The sequence below is a fragment of the Seriola lalandi genome, unplaced genomic scaffold (assembly GCF_002814215.2).
Source record: "Seriola lalandi dorsalis isolate HSWRI2012SDOR001 ecotype SW California unplaced genomic scaffold, Sedor1 jcf7180002054519, whole genome shotgun sequence".
Lineage (NCBI taxonomy): Eukaryota > Metazoa > Chordata > Actinopteri > Carangiformes > Carangidae > Seriola > Seriola lalandi.
Window position 1 is genome coordinate 655,266 of NW_019525072.1, and position 16,925 is coordinate 672,190.

Consider the following 16,925-nt stretch of genomic DNA (forward strand, 5'->3'; position numbering starts at 1 on the left):
ATCGTCAAAGAAGTCTTCCTCTTACTTAGTGGAAACAAACTGTTTTTCAGTATTTTGGTATGTTGTGATAATGAATATGTTCTGCCAAAGGCTGTTTGACTGCCAGCTGCCCACTGAATTACAAAAGAATAGCTGATTATTTTGAAATCAGCATTTCAATTAGACTAGTACTGGCAAGCCTCGTGCTCAAAGCCTACGAGTGAGTGCACAAGTACTTCTGTAAACTGTGGGACAATCGAACATTAATTTTCAATCAAGAACTTTGGGATTCATGGCAGTATCCCCGGGCACTTATGTGCCTGCCAACGCTGGGCATTTAACACTGATTGAAATTTTGGCTGGTGAAATTAATTCAACAAGCCAGGCTAGCAGTGTGACAAAAGTTGCACACTGACATTTTCATTCAAACAGACAGTTAACAAGACGTATGCTCATAGAGTACAAGCTGTAATTTATGTTATGCGTGGTACTCATGAACTTCAGCTCTCAGATTTACTCTACAGGCGGCGAAATGGGTTCCACAATTCCTTAATGTGAAACAGGCTGACATTAGAAAGGGGCAATAGGTGGCAATTTGGTTAAAAAAAGAAAAAAAGAAAAAAGAAAAGTAAGGATTATCATAAAGGCCAAGGAGGAGACATAGGGAGAAAAAATATGCAAGCAGTCTGTGAGGACATCATGGGGAGTGCAAATATTAGATGTAAGGTGGATAAAATGCTGTGGCAAGGTACACTGGACCATTTAGATGGATAACATTACACACACAATAGTTATAGTTTATATGAATTCGTTGTGTTGCACCATTTATCTTTATAGATGCACAAAGAGTCACAGTGGATTTGACAGTGAGAATAAGCGTCAAACTTTTTTGTAGAAATTGACGAAAATTCTAGAGGAAATTTAACTCAATTGAGTGACTGTCGTCCTTAATGTTTTTGAGTGAGTAAAGAGCATTGTACAAGAAAAATAAAGTGTGTGTAAAATTTACTTATAAACAGTTGTAGTGACAGTAGAAATTGATGTATCAGAAATGCTAACAATTAAGGAAAAATTGTAAGTGGACATGTCGCATGGACATACCACAAAACATGACTTACAGAAGATTTATGAGGGATGACAAAACGCCTCGTTGACTTGTTTGGTGTTGACACTTGACATCTACAAACACTTTGTTAACAGCGTCTATACATACGCTGTTCAATTTGTATCTTAGCTTATTACAAAAGTACTGTCAACATGATTTAGTTACCTGGAGTTGGACGTTACCTCGTCGTTTACACGAAAAAAGAAGAAATATTAAACACGTGCAGGCTTTTTCCACCTTTTTTCACAGGCAGTGACAAAGGACAGCCGTGTGTCACCGAAAGACCCCAAAGGTCCAAGATGGCGGCGCCCGGGACAGACGCCGGAGAGTTTGAAAGGTGGCTAAATGATCGCCTGGACGCGTTAGAAGTGGATCGTGAGGTGTATGGGGCGTATATTTTAGGGGTCTTACAAGAAGAGGAGAGTGACGAGGAGAGAGAGGATACACTTCAAGGGATTTTATCCGCATTTCTGGTGAATATCCAAAGCGGCATGCCCCGCTCAGTCTTCGAGGCTGTATGCTCATTTGTTGCTGTCTGTCTTGTCTGCCGGGTGGTACTAAGTGACAGCGCTGATGTCAGCTGTCATTTATGGAGTAAGATGTCCAGATTAGACACAGCAGTGTTTCTTCAGTTAAGGTACACACACTGCAGCTAGTGATGTGAGCGCTTCTCCCCTCCTACGCCAAACCCCATTCAAAAATCTGGATTTTTTACGTATTAGTAGTCTTGAGTAATAAAGGAACTCACAAAGCGACGTACGACTAGTTACATTTAATAAAGGTGGTTTGACGGATTCGGTTTAGAAAATATACCCCAGAGTCCATGGTGCAATTTGTTAGAGAGGCATTTTTGCACGGCTTTCTTGAGTTTAGCTTAATGTATTGAAATGTGCTAAAATATTGGGTATCTAACCTTCTGTTCATTTAGAATAAGCTGAAAAACGCTACCTCCGTATCAGACAAACGAGACATCGGGGTCACATTACCACTGCTTACATCATGTACTGAGAATATTAAGTTGATTAACTGTTAGTTGTACTTAACTGTTGCTTGTCCTTTGAGTGCAGGATGAGGACACTGTTGAAGATGTTTGCAAACAGATCATCAAGCAGTGGACAGAGTGTTGCAGCCGATCAGCAGCCAGAAGAGATGCTGATGATGGTAACCATGTAACTTTGATTCATCTGCATTCTCAAACTCATTGGAAAGTTAGATGTTTTTCCCCAAAATACATTGTTGGTTCGAATAAAAAATTCAGCTTCTCTTAGGGGAATAAGTTATCAAGGTTGGCAGCATCTTGCAGAACAGTGCATAAAGTACTCTGCGGTTATAATGCATTGATAACAACAAAAGCAATAATGCAGTCCAAAATTGCACTAAAAGCTATATAGTCATATAAGAATTTACATACTTATTTCAGAAGGAAGTAGTCTGAAATCAAGCCAGCAGGCTCATCAGCTCATTTAAATCTTGACTAAACAGCAAAGACAGCTTGCTACTGAGTCAAGTCTTGAATACCAGATAAACATACAGGGGGATTAGCTCTTTGAGCTTTAAATTGTTTGCTTGGAGTTATGGAGGAGAGTGTGCGAGGACACATTGTCTCGGAGAGAGATTAACTTTTCCTGAAAGAAAAAAAAAAAAACTAAACAAAAACAGTTTCTGAGATTACAGAAAGTTTTTGTGCTCTAAGGAAGTGTTTATGCTAAAAAAGTAATTTCCACTGAGTTTGTTTTATCAGTGTTATTACTGGAAAGTGACTGTTTACTGTGGAGCCTCCAGTTTTGGATGCTTGACCTCATGGTTCCTTCTGTTAATGTACCTTCATATTGACTGAAAGAGCAGGTACTTTCATTGTGAGAGAAAGTGCTTAATGTCATAGTGGTTTATTTGCAGTTTGACTGTGTTCTGTCATTCTTTTTCTATAGCTGAGGTCCAGGCCATCGCCAGTATGATAGAAAAACAAGCTCAGATTGTGGTGAAACAGAAGGAGGTGTCAGAGGAGTCAAAGAAAAGGAAAGAAGCCCTCCTCGCTCAATACGCCAACATAACAGATGAAGAGGAATATCCTTGATTGTGCTATTTGTAAGGACAGGGAGGCCAGTCACACTTGGTAGAGCTAAACATCCAATTACCAATGTTTCATTGACTGTGCAGCAAGAATGTTCAGTAACTATTTAAGGAAAAAAAGAAAGCAAATATTTTATGTTTTCTCATCCAGTGAATGTTCCCATCACAAACATTCAGTTATTTCCTTGACAAAAGCACTGAAGCTGAAGAAGAGGAGCCAACAAGTGGAAATATCCTCCCAGGGAATGATAAGTGTATCCTTTCTGAAGCTGTTTATGATCAGAGACAGTTTAAAATCACTTGGAGTTCAGTGTTACTCGTTGCAATATGAATTGATAGTGCAATAGTTGCATAATCCTGACTACACGACATACTTCCAGTCATTTACACCTCCCTGGTGGTAATACACTACTGGTCAGAAGTCTTAGAACGCTCCCATTTTTTTCCAGTTTTTATGGGAATTTAAGCAGTTCAAGTCCAGTGGTATACTGCTCAGAGAAAAAAAGTTTAGGTCACCAAAAACTTAAACAGTCATGTAAATTTAATAGAAAACAGGCCTTTTTCAGGGTTTTTTGAGGGAAGATATTTAGAATAATGTTAATGTTAGTTAATGCAAACAATTCCTACACATGCCCCAGCTTTTGTTGATTACTTAAAAACCCTCTGTCTGTACAAATGCAGTGTTGAAACAAACTGTTACTAAACCCTCTGATGCATTATTAGGACAATACTGTGGAAGGAAGTAGTACTGTATACTGCTGTCAGAATGGTAAGAAAAAGACAAGTAACAAAGGATACAGCAGGATAATGCCCCAAAATAGACTACTACTACTAGACGGTGGGTTCATGTGACAGGAGACCAGCACAGTCCCATGGAGCTGGTTTGAGATGAACTGGACAGAAGGTGAAAGTAAAGCACCCTGACACACATTCATGAGAGCTTCTGCAAGTGTTAGGACAAACTTTTTCAAGCATATTACATATTATATTTTATTATATTTTATTATATTGTTACAGAAAGAATGTCACAAGTATGTTCGGCTAATGAATTTGTCAAAAATTTAGATTATATTTATCAATATAATAGGATTCCATGATTACCTTTTTTAATTTACACTGAGAAATTACACTATGTACATTTCAGCAACGACTGGAAAAATTGAGGTGTTCTAAAGCTTTTCACCACTAGAGTATGTAGTAAAAATACATTTGCTTTTATCCAGCTGTCCTTTACTCAAAGTGTCAGCCCTGTTTAAGAACACCAACGTGGAGGAGGTGCTGAACAGACAAAAGCAAAAGCGCGACCAGGCTCGCGAAGACGCTCAGAAGAAGAAGGAAACGGACAAGATGCAGCGGGAGAAGGACAAACTCGCCAAACAAGACAGAAAAGAGAAGGAGAAGAAGAGGACACAAAAAGGTGAACGCAAAAGATAAAACCGAGGGAAAGGACACTTTGTATAGGCAAAGGTTTTGTTACCACACAAACACAAAAAAAAAAACCAAGTCATTGCCTCCTTTTAGCTCAAACCTCATTGGCACCTTCAGTATGTGAATGACTTCATCAGACCCTCCTTGTTAATTACTTTCTGTGTAAAGAGCAATGTGCTGGATGTTGTGCAGATCTGGATACTGATATGGGAAGTATGTGGTCTAAGAATAAAGTTGCAGATCTTTATATGATGATGATTGCAATAGTCAAGTCTTGTTGATGACAAAAAAAAAGTACTTATTTAAGTCTCTGCCAATATGATGTCGTTCCAGTGACTGTGAAACATGCTTCAGCTAAGCTTTGACAGTTACCACTGATATGAACAAAGTATTCACCTAAAACATAAATTGGATCAATTGTGGTAAAAAAAATGGAGACACACTTAAAAAGTAAGTCAATCCACAGTTTCTATTATCTTCTGTGCCGATATCTTGCAAATACCTTTAATTTCTACACAAGTAAAGGCAATTTTCATGTCAAATGTTTTTACTTAATTTTCATTGCTTTAGGTTTCAGTTTTACAGTCTATGCATTTTGTGTGAGCTCAAGAACAAAGGACCGGTTGCTAAATTATACCTCAAATATATCATGTACCATGATTTGAAAGTTTATAATGAGGTTCATCATCTTTTTAAAGTAATAAAAAACACTTTCAGCCATTTGATTTGCTTTATTTTTAGTTTTTCAGTTTACATGGCAAGAAACAAGGAAAAAAACAAACATGAACATTAAAATTACAGGGAATAGAACGACCCTGTTCATAGTCACAAAGCATAGTCAGAGGAGTGTTGATACAGAATAAGTCTACAGACTAATGCCTGTGGCTTGACTTGCTTTGTAATGGATACAAGCTTTGGTCCCTAGTGGACAAACAGTTATATTTCAATGAAGAATTAAAGATATTTGATAATACTAAATGAAAATAATCTGATGGAAAGTGTGATTAATACATTTAAAACAGAACTTTTAAAGTTTCAGTATCTTTTTTTATAGTTCAAACTTTTGACTAAATAGCAGATAAATAAAGGTTTTCTGATTATTACAGAGATGAATTATTAGAAGACAAATTAAAGTTTCAGAAACTAACTGAAACATTTCAGAAAACATTGTAAAAGTTATCACATGCATTTTAAACAACTGATATAGAGCAAGTCTTCAAAGACTAAACTTTGAAGACTTGGATAACCTGTATCCAGAGAATTTTGAACTCAGCTATGTTACATATCACTGATAAGAATCTTATTTAATACTAAATGTTTTTGAAGAATGTGATTAATACATTTACATTTAAAACACTGAACTTTTTCTTCAGAAGTTTCAGTACCTTCACAGTTCAAACTTCACCAAATTGCATATGAATAGAACTTTTTCTGATTAAAGCATGTTAAAGTTACATAAGACAACCTGAAAATGCTGAAATGAATTGGAACATTTCAGAAAAGATTTTAATATTTAGCATGTTAATTTTAAACTACTGCCCTTATGATTCAATTATTGCTTGGGAATACCCAGAACTGAGGTTCCATTACATTTCAATAAATAAGTAAAACAATGAAGAATTCACTGAAATCCTCCACATAAATAGTGTCTTTAAATACAACGGTGATGGAGCAAGATTCACATGAATTTGGAACTGACACTAATTAAATGATAAATGAAGTTAACATGCAGCAGCATAAATGACGATGACATGCAATTCCTACTTGACCAAAGTTAGCAACCTGAAGGTCCTTGGTGCCAAAAAGCACAGCCATCATCAAACTTCAAATCTCATTCATCTCATATTTTGAGGTGATTGATGTGTTGCAGGTAAAATGTCACTATAGACTGTCAGGCGAGTAATACTATAAAAACATTTGTTTTTATTTCATCCTGTTGTCTATGGGAAACTTGGGAAATTGGGAATTCTGATGTGGATTTAATTGAATCAAGGCCTTTAACTCATGTTTGTTGCCTGTTGAATCATAACTTAAAAGAGTATCCCTCAATTGGAGAGGAGTACCCCTCTCTACGTGTGGCCTCCTTGTCAACGTAGTGATCCTGCCTTTTGACAGGTTTTGGCAGTGTCATCTGGAGAGCACACCACATGACTGTGCAGAGCTTCCTCGTGGTAGCAGCTAGGTCCTTCAGTGCGACGACCAGTAGCAGGATGTCTATGAAACCGGAGCAAATTAGGACTGGCTGCATATCAGAGAGATGAATGTATGTGTAACAATGCAATATGAGTTACCTCTGTCCTCTGTGAAATGAGCTCTCTGCTGCTGGTGTTTGGACATGTTGGCTATCTCCTCCTTGCGTCTCGCCTGGGTGATGCGAATAGCCATATGATGCCTGTTTAGTGCTGTGTGGATGTTGATATGGAGAGGAATGTTGCACAGACACTCCATCCTATCCAGAAGGCTTGCCACCTACAGCACACCAACATAATCAAATATTACATGATTGATGAATATCAGCAGATTCACTGATATTCAAAATCAAAGGTGATAAACGTTATCACATTTAAAATAATAAATCTTTGGATAAAATATTTTGCCTTTTAACTCAAGTCACAAAATGTACAGCCAAAAACTCAAATACAAAACTGGACAACAATTGTTAATATATCACCAAAACATTCCAAAAGATTATTTTCTCTAAACAAGGTCCAAACTAAGGAAAACTAAAGCAAGTTTCATAGGGTTGCATGGTAAGAGGGACAGCATTTCCCTGTGGTTCTCTCGATAAAAATGTAAGTGTACCAAATGAAGCTGCACACCTTCAGAACTTAAGAGTGGCCGTGACAAAACTCACCTGCAGATGTCAGTATGGAAGCAATGTATTAAAGGGTCTCACCTTTGCCTGCTCTCTGTTCTGTTTGACAATGAGGTGGTCAATTCTCGTGGGGTTTGGTGGAGTTTTGGGTAGAGTAGTGTTGGTCACTGCTGCAGTCCGTTTCCCATGAAATGTCTTGGTGAGGATCGCCTCTATCTAAATTAGAAAACAAGTGAGAACATGACAACCTAACACTGCAGTGCTGATTTGAACATAAATGTGGCAAAAGCGATATATTTTTAGTGAAACTGTATAGTGCACACTGACATGCACTAAAAATAAAAGACCTTAATGTGATCTGATGTTTGACTAAATTAGGTTGGCTAAATTGCTCCATGTTAAGAACGTAATGTTTTGATAAAAAATGACTAAATAAAACAAACTCGGCTGTGATACCAATCTTCAAAAACACCCCTGGACATTTTCTAACTAGACACAAAATCATATTTTGAAAGCATACCCTCTTTCTCTCCTTCTCCAAACACCTCCACTGCTCATAACACTCGTCCAGGTAGAAGTAAAGCTGGATCATGGGTCCTCCTTGATTCATCACCATTGAAGTTATCATAGCTGAGGCCATGCCATGATAAGTGCTCTCTCCTCCGCGGGTCATCATGTCACTGACATAGGACTTGAAAGCTGCAGACTCACTGCCTGACATATCACACACATCCATGCCAGGAGCAACACTTCCATAGGGGAGCATGGATCTGGAGCTGAAGTAAGAGTTAATGGGAATGCTGGGACGTCCTCTAAAATCACTTACAGGATATGTGAGAGGCATGCCTTGCTGTGTATTCCCTGCACTGATGATGCTGATTTCTCCATCAAATCTCTGAGACTGCATGCCTCCCTGAAGGTCATAGTATGGGTTTTGTGAGAAAACCTGTTTCTTATCTCCATCTCTCATGCGAGTGTGGGTTAGGGGTCTGGTAGAGAAACCTTCTCCCAGAATGCCAGACATTTGCACCATCTTCTTTTCTTTCTGCATCTGTGGCTTGTTCTGCATCTGACCCTGCTGGCTGTGATGCTTTGAATACTGGTTCATGCTCATGTTAATGTTCTCTCTTTGCATGCTCATCTTGTTTTGGTATTGGTTTGGGAGTTTCACAGATGCAGAGAATGGCTCTGGTTGTTGGAAGTACTCTGTGTTTTGAGAACTGAAACCAGGTAGATCTTGAAGGGCATCGTGTTTAAATGTTTTTTTCCTGACTCCTCCATTTCTTTCTCTCTGCACTATCCCATATTCTCCCAACAGCTGTTTTTGTGTCTGTATTGCAGGGGTACTTTGTGTTGACACTGCAGGACTGGTGATTTTCCATTGCTCAACCATGCCGTCTTCATGGAGCATGCCAAATGTCTGCTTGTGCATGTTTGGAAAGTCTCTACGACAAAGGCTATCATGCTCACCAGCCATGAACGACTGAAAACTGCTGACCAGTTGGTTAATGTCTTGTGGCACATACTGCTCATTACTAATGGACTTGGCACTGCTCTGGATGTAGTGGTCTTCATTGTAAGGATCAAAGCAGGGGTTGTTGATTTCGTTTTGAGGTCTTAAAACATCACTGATGTCAGGGAAATTATTCACAGGCCGATTAGTTCCTCTGTCTTTATCAGCTGACGTGTTGTCATATTTGCTTTGTTGTATCTGTATATGTGGGTATGCGTTTACTGTGTTCTGTGTGTGTGGGTATGCGTTTACTGTGTTGTGCATCGGTAGGCCTGGTGGAAGTTTCTGAGGACGGAGGGTGTAGCTGTCCTTGTCTCCATTAGACAAATTTAAAAGCCACTGTTGATTGGTAGCAAGGCAATTGGACTGTTGACAAAACTCTTCAACATCTTTGTCCATTGACTGTCCCTGTGCTTTGTTGAAAGCCTCACGGGATACATAGTTTGGAGAAAAGGTAGGGTTATGTTGTGTTTTAGCCTCTGATTGAAAATACTGTAGCAGTTCCTCTCTCAATGTCTTAGGAGACCAGACAGGATTACATGTAGGTAGGCCCCTAAAAGAAGAATTCAGGATTTCTTTTAATGTTTGTGTTTATATTACTGATACAACATAAATGAAATAAATCAATTTTTGAAAAATGAAGATAAAAAATACAATTATCATATACTTAATATCACATATTTCCAACTCTGCCATGCCATAAATTATTTAATACATAACGTACTCTAAATTATATACCTTACCCTAGAAGGTGAAAATTTTAAACATTGACATACCCTTCACTGTAGTAGCTGCCCTGTGAATCTGCTTCATCCAAAATACTTGACACTAGACCCTGCAGATCAGTCTCTACATCATAATCAGTATTATCAGTAGGATTCCTTCAAGAAAAGAAAACATGTCAGAATTACGCTATGATTTTCCATTTTTCTTTGAAAACATTAATTTAACTGTATGACCGCCAACTTTATTTGTTTTTCTTCCATAATAACACTAGCACACAGAATATTAAACTATCTCTCAATAACAGAATAAAATCCAAAACATACTGGACAGAACAGGAGTGTGATTCCCCAACAGTATTGAAGTACATTTAGTATAGTGCACAAGTGAATACTACACACTTATCCTGAATATATATATTAAATTGAATACCTGCTTTTAATGCTGCTCTGGACACAATTGATAAGTTCATAGGGATCATCATGAGCATTGTGAGACCAAGGCATGTAGGATACTGTGTCCTGTTCCTGCAGTGAGACACTAGGGATGGAAAAGAAGGGCAATGTCGCGTTTCCGTTGTTTCCACCACCTACATTTACACTGGCCTGAAAGAGAGAATCAAAAGTTCAAATCAAACTGAAGCTCACCTGACAAAAAATGACTACTGTTTTTCTTCCCATCAAGGCAGATTGATGCTAATTACAAAACTTGTTGAAACTGTTGTAGCTGCCACAGAGACTTCAAACTATTTAAGAATACTGCTGAGACAGAATGTAAAAAGACAAATGAGAAAATTAAAGATTAGTGATTAGTTAGTTCATTAATTGATTAGTCAGTTGGTAGATAATGAATCAGCAACTATTTTGATAATGACCTTCAATTCAAATATAAGGACTTACAGCTTTTTTCTGTTCAATTTCGTTTTAAATAGGGTGAGAAATTGGGTTATAAAACAAGCAACTTTGGAAGACATCACCATGGGAGTTACGAAAAAAGTGATTTTCATTCATTTAACATACCATATGATGGTAGGTTAATCAATAATGAAATAATTGTTTCTTCCAGCTTCAGACGAAATAATAATAATAATAATAAATAATAATCCATAACTACATTTCTGCTATGACTTGGGATAAAAATATGTCAAAAAAGGTCATACAGCCTAGTAAACACAGGGCTAACCTAAATGATAGATAAATCATTAGTTTTTCACCATTAATTGATGTACACAGTATGCAATTGAATTCCTCTACTGTCAAACTGGTCAAAGAATGCCAAAAAAGCAGAAGGGACTATAAGTCCTAAAATTATTTATTATATAAACAAAAGTTTATTTACATTCATATCTCATTTTTGTCAGTCCTTCCCCCACATTTTCCCAGTATCTAACAAATATTTCTAGTCTAAATCTAATTTTGAGTAACTTTAAGAGCACCAAGATGTAGCTGTAGTGACAGTTTGCTATAGGTCTGATTGTACTAACACTCAATCTCACGTGTAGTTTAGAAATCTATAATGGCTCCTGACTGCCAGCAATTACATACACAAAAATGTAAAACTAGTGTTAATGTTTATGACTGACAAAAACTACTACTTTTTTGCTGGAACTGAATTCAATGATCTTTATGACTTTTCAGGACCTGAAAATACCCTACAATTGCCTTACCATAATCTACTAACGCAGGTAATTGCCACAAATATGTCATGTCCTGTAAAAAAAATATATATAAAAGTTACGACCCAAAAATATAGCTTACCTGACGCTGGTATGTCGGAAAGAGTGAATTTGCGAATGTGCTCTGATGCCCCTCAAATGCCATTCTGAACTCCCTTGAACTTGAACTGATTCTTTACTCCATTTCTGGCCTTGCAACAAAAAAAAGTACTCGTTGTTAATAGTTGATATAATCTTATATAACAAATATGACCGAGGTATGGAATCGTAGAAGTTATTAGCTGACTGCTTTTTCAAAGAAAGCAAATCAACTAGCTCGCCAATTTAGCCGTTAGTGGATTAAGCTAGCAAGTTGTCTAAGCTAACTTGGCTAATTACGGGTTAACTTTAGCTCCTGTTAAAACTCATTCCCTGCCAATCATATTTGGCTAACTCCGCAAACAACGCAAGTTATCTGAATCAAATTTACCCGTTAAAAACGAGACTAGCCTACCTGCTTTTAGTAAAGTAACGGGAACTTATGGAGTTCAACAGTTTTCTTGTCAGTCAGTACATTATCCTCAAGTGCTCTTATGCCCCCCTCCCCCCTTACTCGATCCCAGACAAGTCTCATACACCCCTCGCGACCTGATCGCACATTGGCTGAGCCTGAGGATTCTGATTTTTGGTCCAATTAACGTTAAGCAGATGATTCAGCGCATAGCAACACCTGGTGTCACAGTCCATGGTGTGACAGCATTATGGTACAGATACTGCTGGAGTTTATCCATTTTAGTATAGATAAAATAAATTCATATATACATTAAATACCATATTAACCAAAACAAAACGTATTATTATTATTATTATTATTGTTGTTGTTGTTGTTGTTGTTATTGTTATTGTCATTGTTATTATTATTATTTATCAACATACATCCTCTGGCAATACACATAAATCCTGTTTTTGCCAAGTGGCTGTTGTCCGGAGACCAAACTTTTTGATAGATAGATTCCCATAGATTATTGTTGATCCCTTCATGAATTGTTAATAACATATCTAACTGCAGACTTGATCGCTTAGAGGGGTCTTTCTAATTAATTTAATTGCTAGCAAAGTGTCATGCTGGAAGAGGATTTTATTATTATTATTATTATTATTATCATCATTATTATTATTATTATTATCATCATCATCATACTTTACTTTTTATTTTGTCATGTAATTTTTATTCACAAAATTGACTTTCCACGGCACTGTAAAATGATTGCATTATTTGCAGGATATTTATATTTGTTCGTTTATTTATTCAATTCAGTTTAATTGAAACAGATTAAGTTCAAAACAAAGGGATTCCAGTTCAATTGAATCCAGTTAATCCAGTTATGCGTACATTTTCTTGAATTACTTAGTATCTTTTATCAGACATGTTTACATAGAGACTGATTCATCGACATAAAAGTCATAAGACATAAAAGTACATTAGTTGGCAATGGCATAGTTTGCCTCCTTCCATGGCCATATTAGTTCAAACAGAGAACTTGAAAGTCTGGTTGGGCCACGCAATCCAGCTGTGGAGTCAAGTTTTACTATTTACGACTATTAGCAAAAATACTACCAGTAAACAAGCGACTTTACCATCAAAATAAAAGCATACATTTTGTCTGAGTGCTGGTGTATACAAAACATCATGAGCATTAGTATTGTTGCCGTTATTATTAATAGTATTTTTTTTACTATTATTATTATTATTATTATTATTATTATGATTGTCGTTATTAACTGTCGAATTTAATTTTTTATAATATTTTTTAAGTTAACATAAGTTTTTATTTTGGTAGCCTTCAAAAACCCTTTGCCTATTGGTCAGACATTCGATGAAAACATTAATATAAAGTATTTCATGTATCGAATATTTAGTGCTATGCTCGTACCTTGGCATAACAATCTACAAAGAACTCATATTCAGCTATTAGGATTTTATATTGAAAGTCATTACCGGATGTCGTATTCCTTACTATGGTTGCCTTGACCGTGTTGAGGGACGGAGTTGTGGAAAAGAAAAAAGTCAGCCAGCAGCGTTCAAAGCAGAGACCAAGCAGAAAGATCAAGACCATCAGACTTTTCCCCTGTAGGAAGTTACTCCTGCTAAAGACCTACTCGCAGAACTGATGGTATACACTAAACAAATTTACAGCAAGTTAATCGGGATAAAGTTCGTGTCTTAAAATTGGGAAGATGACTTTTTGCAAGACCTGGTGTGTTGCACTCCTGCTGCCTCTGCTGATATCAGCCCAGTATCAGGGGGACAACGGAATAGTCGTTCCGGACCATGGATTTTGTCAGCCGATTACAATACCTTTGTGCACGGACATAGCCTACAACCAAACCATCATGCCCAATTTAGTCGGTCATTACAATCAGGAGGACGCGGGGCTCGAGGTGCACCAGTTTTACCCCCTTGTAAAGGTACAGTGCTCGCCGGAGTTGAAATTCTTCCTTTGCTCCATGTATGCGCCTGTATGCACAGTTTTGGAGAAGGCCATTCCTCCTTGTAGGTCAATCTGCGAGAGAGCCAAGCAGGGCTGCGAGGCTCTCATGAACAAGTTTGGCTTTCAGTGGCCTGACCGTCTGCGCTGTGAGAACTTCCCCGTGCTGGGAGACGGGCAAATCTGTGTGGGCCAAAACGATTCCTCCGCCGCCACCGTCCCACCCATCATGCCTGTGCCAGGGACCCAGGACATCTCAGTGGTCCCCCCGTATGAGAGGCCTTTCCGATGCCCATCTGTTCTCAAAGTGCCCCCATATTTGAATTATAAGTTTTTAGAAGAGAAGGATTGTGCAGCTCCCTGTGAGCCATCAAGAAGCGGTGGGTACATGTTTTTTAGTGACAAAGAGATTCATTTCTCCCGCATATGGATCCTGGTCTGGTCTGTGCTTTGTTGTGCATCCACCTTATTCACAGTAACCACCTATTTAGTTGATATGCAGCGCTTCAGATACCCTGAGCGACCTATCATCTTCCTGTCTGGTTGCTACACTATGGTCTCCATAGCCTACATAGCTGGCTACTTCCTGGGGGACAAGGTAGTGTGCAATGACAGCTTTAGCCCTGATGGCTATAAAACCATCGTCCAAGGCACCAAAAAGGAAGGCTGCACCATCCTCTTCATGATGCTCTATTTCTTCAGCATGGCCAGTTCCATCTGGTGGGTCATCCTGTCCCTCACCTGGTTCCTGGCAGCAGGTATGAAGTGGGGTCACGAGGCTATTGAGGCCAACTCTCAGTATTTTCACCTGGCAGCCTGGGCAGTTCCAGCTGTCAAGACCATCAGCATCCTGGCCATCGGGCAGATTGAAGGTGATGTGCTCAGCGGCGTATGCTTCGTCAGCCTCAGCAACCTGGACCCTCTGCGGGGCTTCGTGTTAGCCCCTCTCTTCATTTATCTCTTCATCGGGACCTCTTTCTTACTGGCTGGCTTTGTGTCACTGTTCAGAATCCGCACCATCATGAAACACGACGGCACCAAGACAGAGAAGCTGGAGCGGCTCATGGTGCGGATCGGGGTGTTCAGCGTGCTCTACACCGTCCCTGCCACCATTGTTATTGCCTGCTTCTTCTATGAGCAGGCCTTCCGCCCCCACTGGGAGCGCAGCTGGGTCAACCATAACTGCAGGGGCCTGGCCATCCCTTGCCCTCTGCAGACCGGGCCCCGCATGACCCCAGACTTCACTGTCTACATGATCAAATACCTGATGACACTGATAGTAGGCATCACCTCTGGTTTCTGGATCTGGTCTGGGAAGACTCTGCACTCCTGGCATAAGTTCTACACAAGGCTGACAAATGGCAAACATGGAGAGACCACTGTGTAAATTAAAGGGACTATATCTATATGTTGCCCGGACTAACTTGTGTGTTATTACCTGTTTCTCATATGATAGGTAAGTAGCACACTGAGTAGCCATTAGTTCTTACAGCATTTGTATTCTCAGCTTAATAACCACACATGCATGCCAAACTGAGGGTTCGGGTTTGACAAAAGGACAAGCTGGATAAACAAGGACTGAACCTCACTGTCTGAACAAATAACAAGCATGGCTATGGATGCCATGTGCTGAAATACTCACCTCCCCCCTCTCTGGCTCTTTTCTTAAAGCCACCATAAATGCAAGGGGAGTGATGATCCACCACGGAGAGCGGGGAAATGAGCTGTGGAAGAATGACTGTTTATTCTCATCCCTGAGCATTTCATGTGATTTAATGAAACTGTAAATAGTATTTGTAAAAACACGAAATTATATATTTGTATTTAAAGAAAGTAAATACTTTTCCTGATCTGCCAGTGTACCTGCTTTACTTTTGCACTGTAAAAATGCCACATAGTGTAGATGTAGACATGCTCCTTTTTCTTTATTAATCGCTGGTTAGAAATCATGTTTTTTTTATTTTTATGGATTAAAAGAATGTCTACATTTCAGTCTGTTGGATGATATCCAAAAAGCTCTTTGGTTTAGCCCATTGTATTTTCACTCCTCTTTAACCAAAAACATGTGCTGGGTCTCAGATATCATCAAATAACTATATCAAATGCTTCATTTTGAATTCCTAGTTAAAAAGGAAAAACAGCATTTAATGTTTTTCTTTCATTTTTTTTGCCCTTCCATATGTTCAGTATTCTTCAATGATTAAATACCATCTTGATAACGAGTTATTTTCTTGGATAAAAGTACAGCCATGTTGTTTTCTCAAGGAGCTGAGGGTTGTGTCACACCTGAACATCTGTTGCCTCAGACTGGCAGGCGACAGTAAAAGAGATTATTGGAATTCTTAATGGAAATTAGCTTCTTACACAAGACAGTGGTCCTCTGGGAAATGCAAGGAACGAGTTTATAGTGAGATTGTTGACTGAACTTATCACCCACCCTATCAGTATATTCTGAAATATTTGGCATCGACGTGTTTTGTGTCTGAGAAACAGGTGCCAACCTGTAAGAATGTGGTGGAGGACTTCCTCACACGTGTACACGAACATCGCCTTCAAGTGCTAAACAAAACAGGAGACCTTTTTCTGCCTGTTGTTAGAGGGGGCTCGGTTAAGTCAACAAGGAATCATCTGGCAAGAGAGAAGTCTGTGCTGTTGCATAGGTGTGAAAATGTTCCTGCCTGCCCGTTTGGTGAAGGGAAAACAAGGGTGTTCAGATTTGCTGTAGTGTTACTTCTCTGGAGCCACTCTGCTCTGTGCCAAGCTGGAATCCCCCAAGCCATCCACGGCTGAAACTGAACCTTGTCTGCGGTGATGTCATGAAGTAGATGGGTGTGTTGGAGAAAGTTGATCCTCTTGCCTCAGAGAAGAGGCTCTGGGCATTTGAGAATTGCACGCACATACAGTATTGTGTGTGTATTCATATTGTTACTGCAAAGGTTTAGAGGGGCAAATAAGGTTGCACATAATCCATATATTAGACTGTTCCTCTATAAGCTACAGTATAATTAGTGACATGAGCTTTAGCAGAGCGGTGGACCTCTCATAAATGTCTTGACCTGTTGGACAAGTTGATGTTTGTCTTTCCTGTATCCTTATCTGGGGTTAAATAAAGATGGCTTGTAATAACAGACAAGTAAGACTGATTAAAG

At 38.8% G+C, this 16,925-nt stretch overlaps 3 protein-coding genes across 3 annotated transcripts; 2 read left to right on the forward strand and 1 right to left on the reverse strand.

Moving 5' to 3' along the window:
- The first annotated feature begins 1,361 nt into the window (after window positions 1-1,361).
- Window positions 1,362-5,302, forward strand: ccdc43 (coiled-coil domain containing 43). The gene is made up of 5 exons (XM_023413727.2): window positions 1,362-1,557; window positions 2,152-2,245; window positions 3,013-3,148; window positions 3,353-3,408; window positions 4,401-5,302. Exons 1-5 carry the CDS (start codon window positions 1,384-1,386, stop codon window positions 4,586-4,588), a joined length of 648 nt encoding a protein of 215 aa, XP_023269495.1. The 5' UTR covers window positions 1,362-1,383; the 3' UTR covers window positions 4,589-5,302.
- Window positions 5,299-11,492, reverse strand: meioc (meiosis specific with coiled-coil domain). Its single transcript, XM_023413893.2, has 7 exons — window positions 11,391-11,492; window positions 10,066-10,238; window positions 9,687-9,791; window positions 7,918-9,463; window positions 7,479-7,613; window positions 6,874-7,051; window positions 5,299-6,796 (listed from the first exon to the last, which is right to left on the reverse strand). The coding sequence occupies exons 1-7, from the start codon at window positions 11,451-11,453 to the stop codon at window positions 6,606-6,608; spliced, it is 2,391 nt and encodes a 796-aa protein (XP_023269661.2). The 5' UTR covers window positions 11,454-11,492; the 3' UTR covers window positions 5,299-6,605.
- A 1,861-nt stretch (window positions 11,493-13,353) lies between these two features.
- On the forward strand, window positions 13,354-15,998 carry fzd2 (frizzled class receptor 2). The gene has a single exon (XM_023414001.2). The coding sequence runs from the start codon at window positions 13,526-13,528 to the stop codon at window positions 15,161-15,163; it is 1,638 nt and encodes a 545-aa protein (XP_023269769.1). The 5' UTR covers window positions 13,354-13,525; the 3' UTR covers window positions 15,164-15,998.
- Window positions 15,999-16,925: the final 927 nt, after the last annotated feature.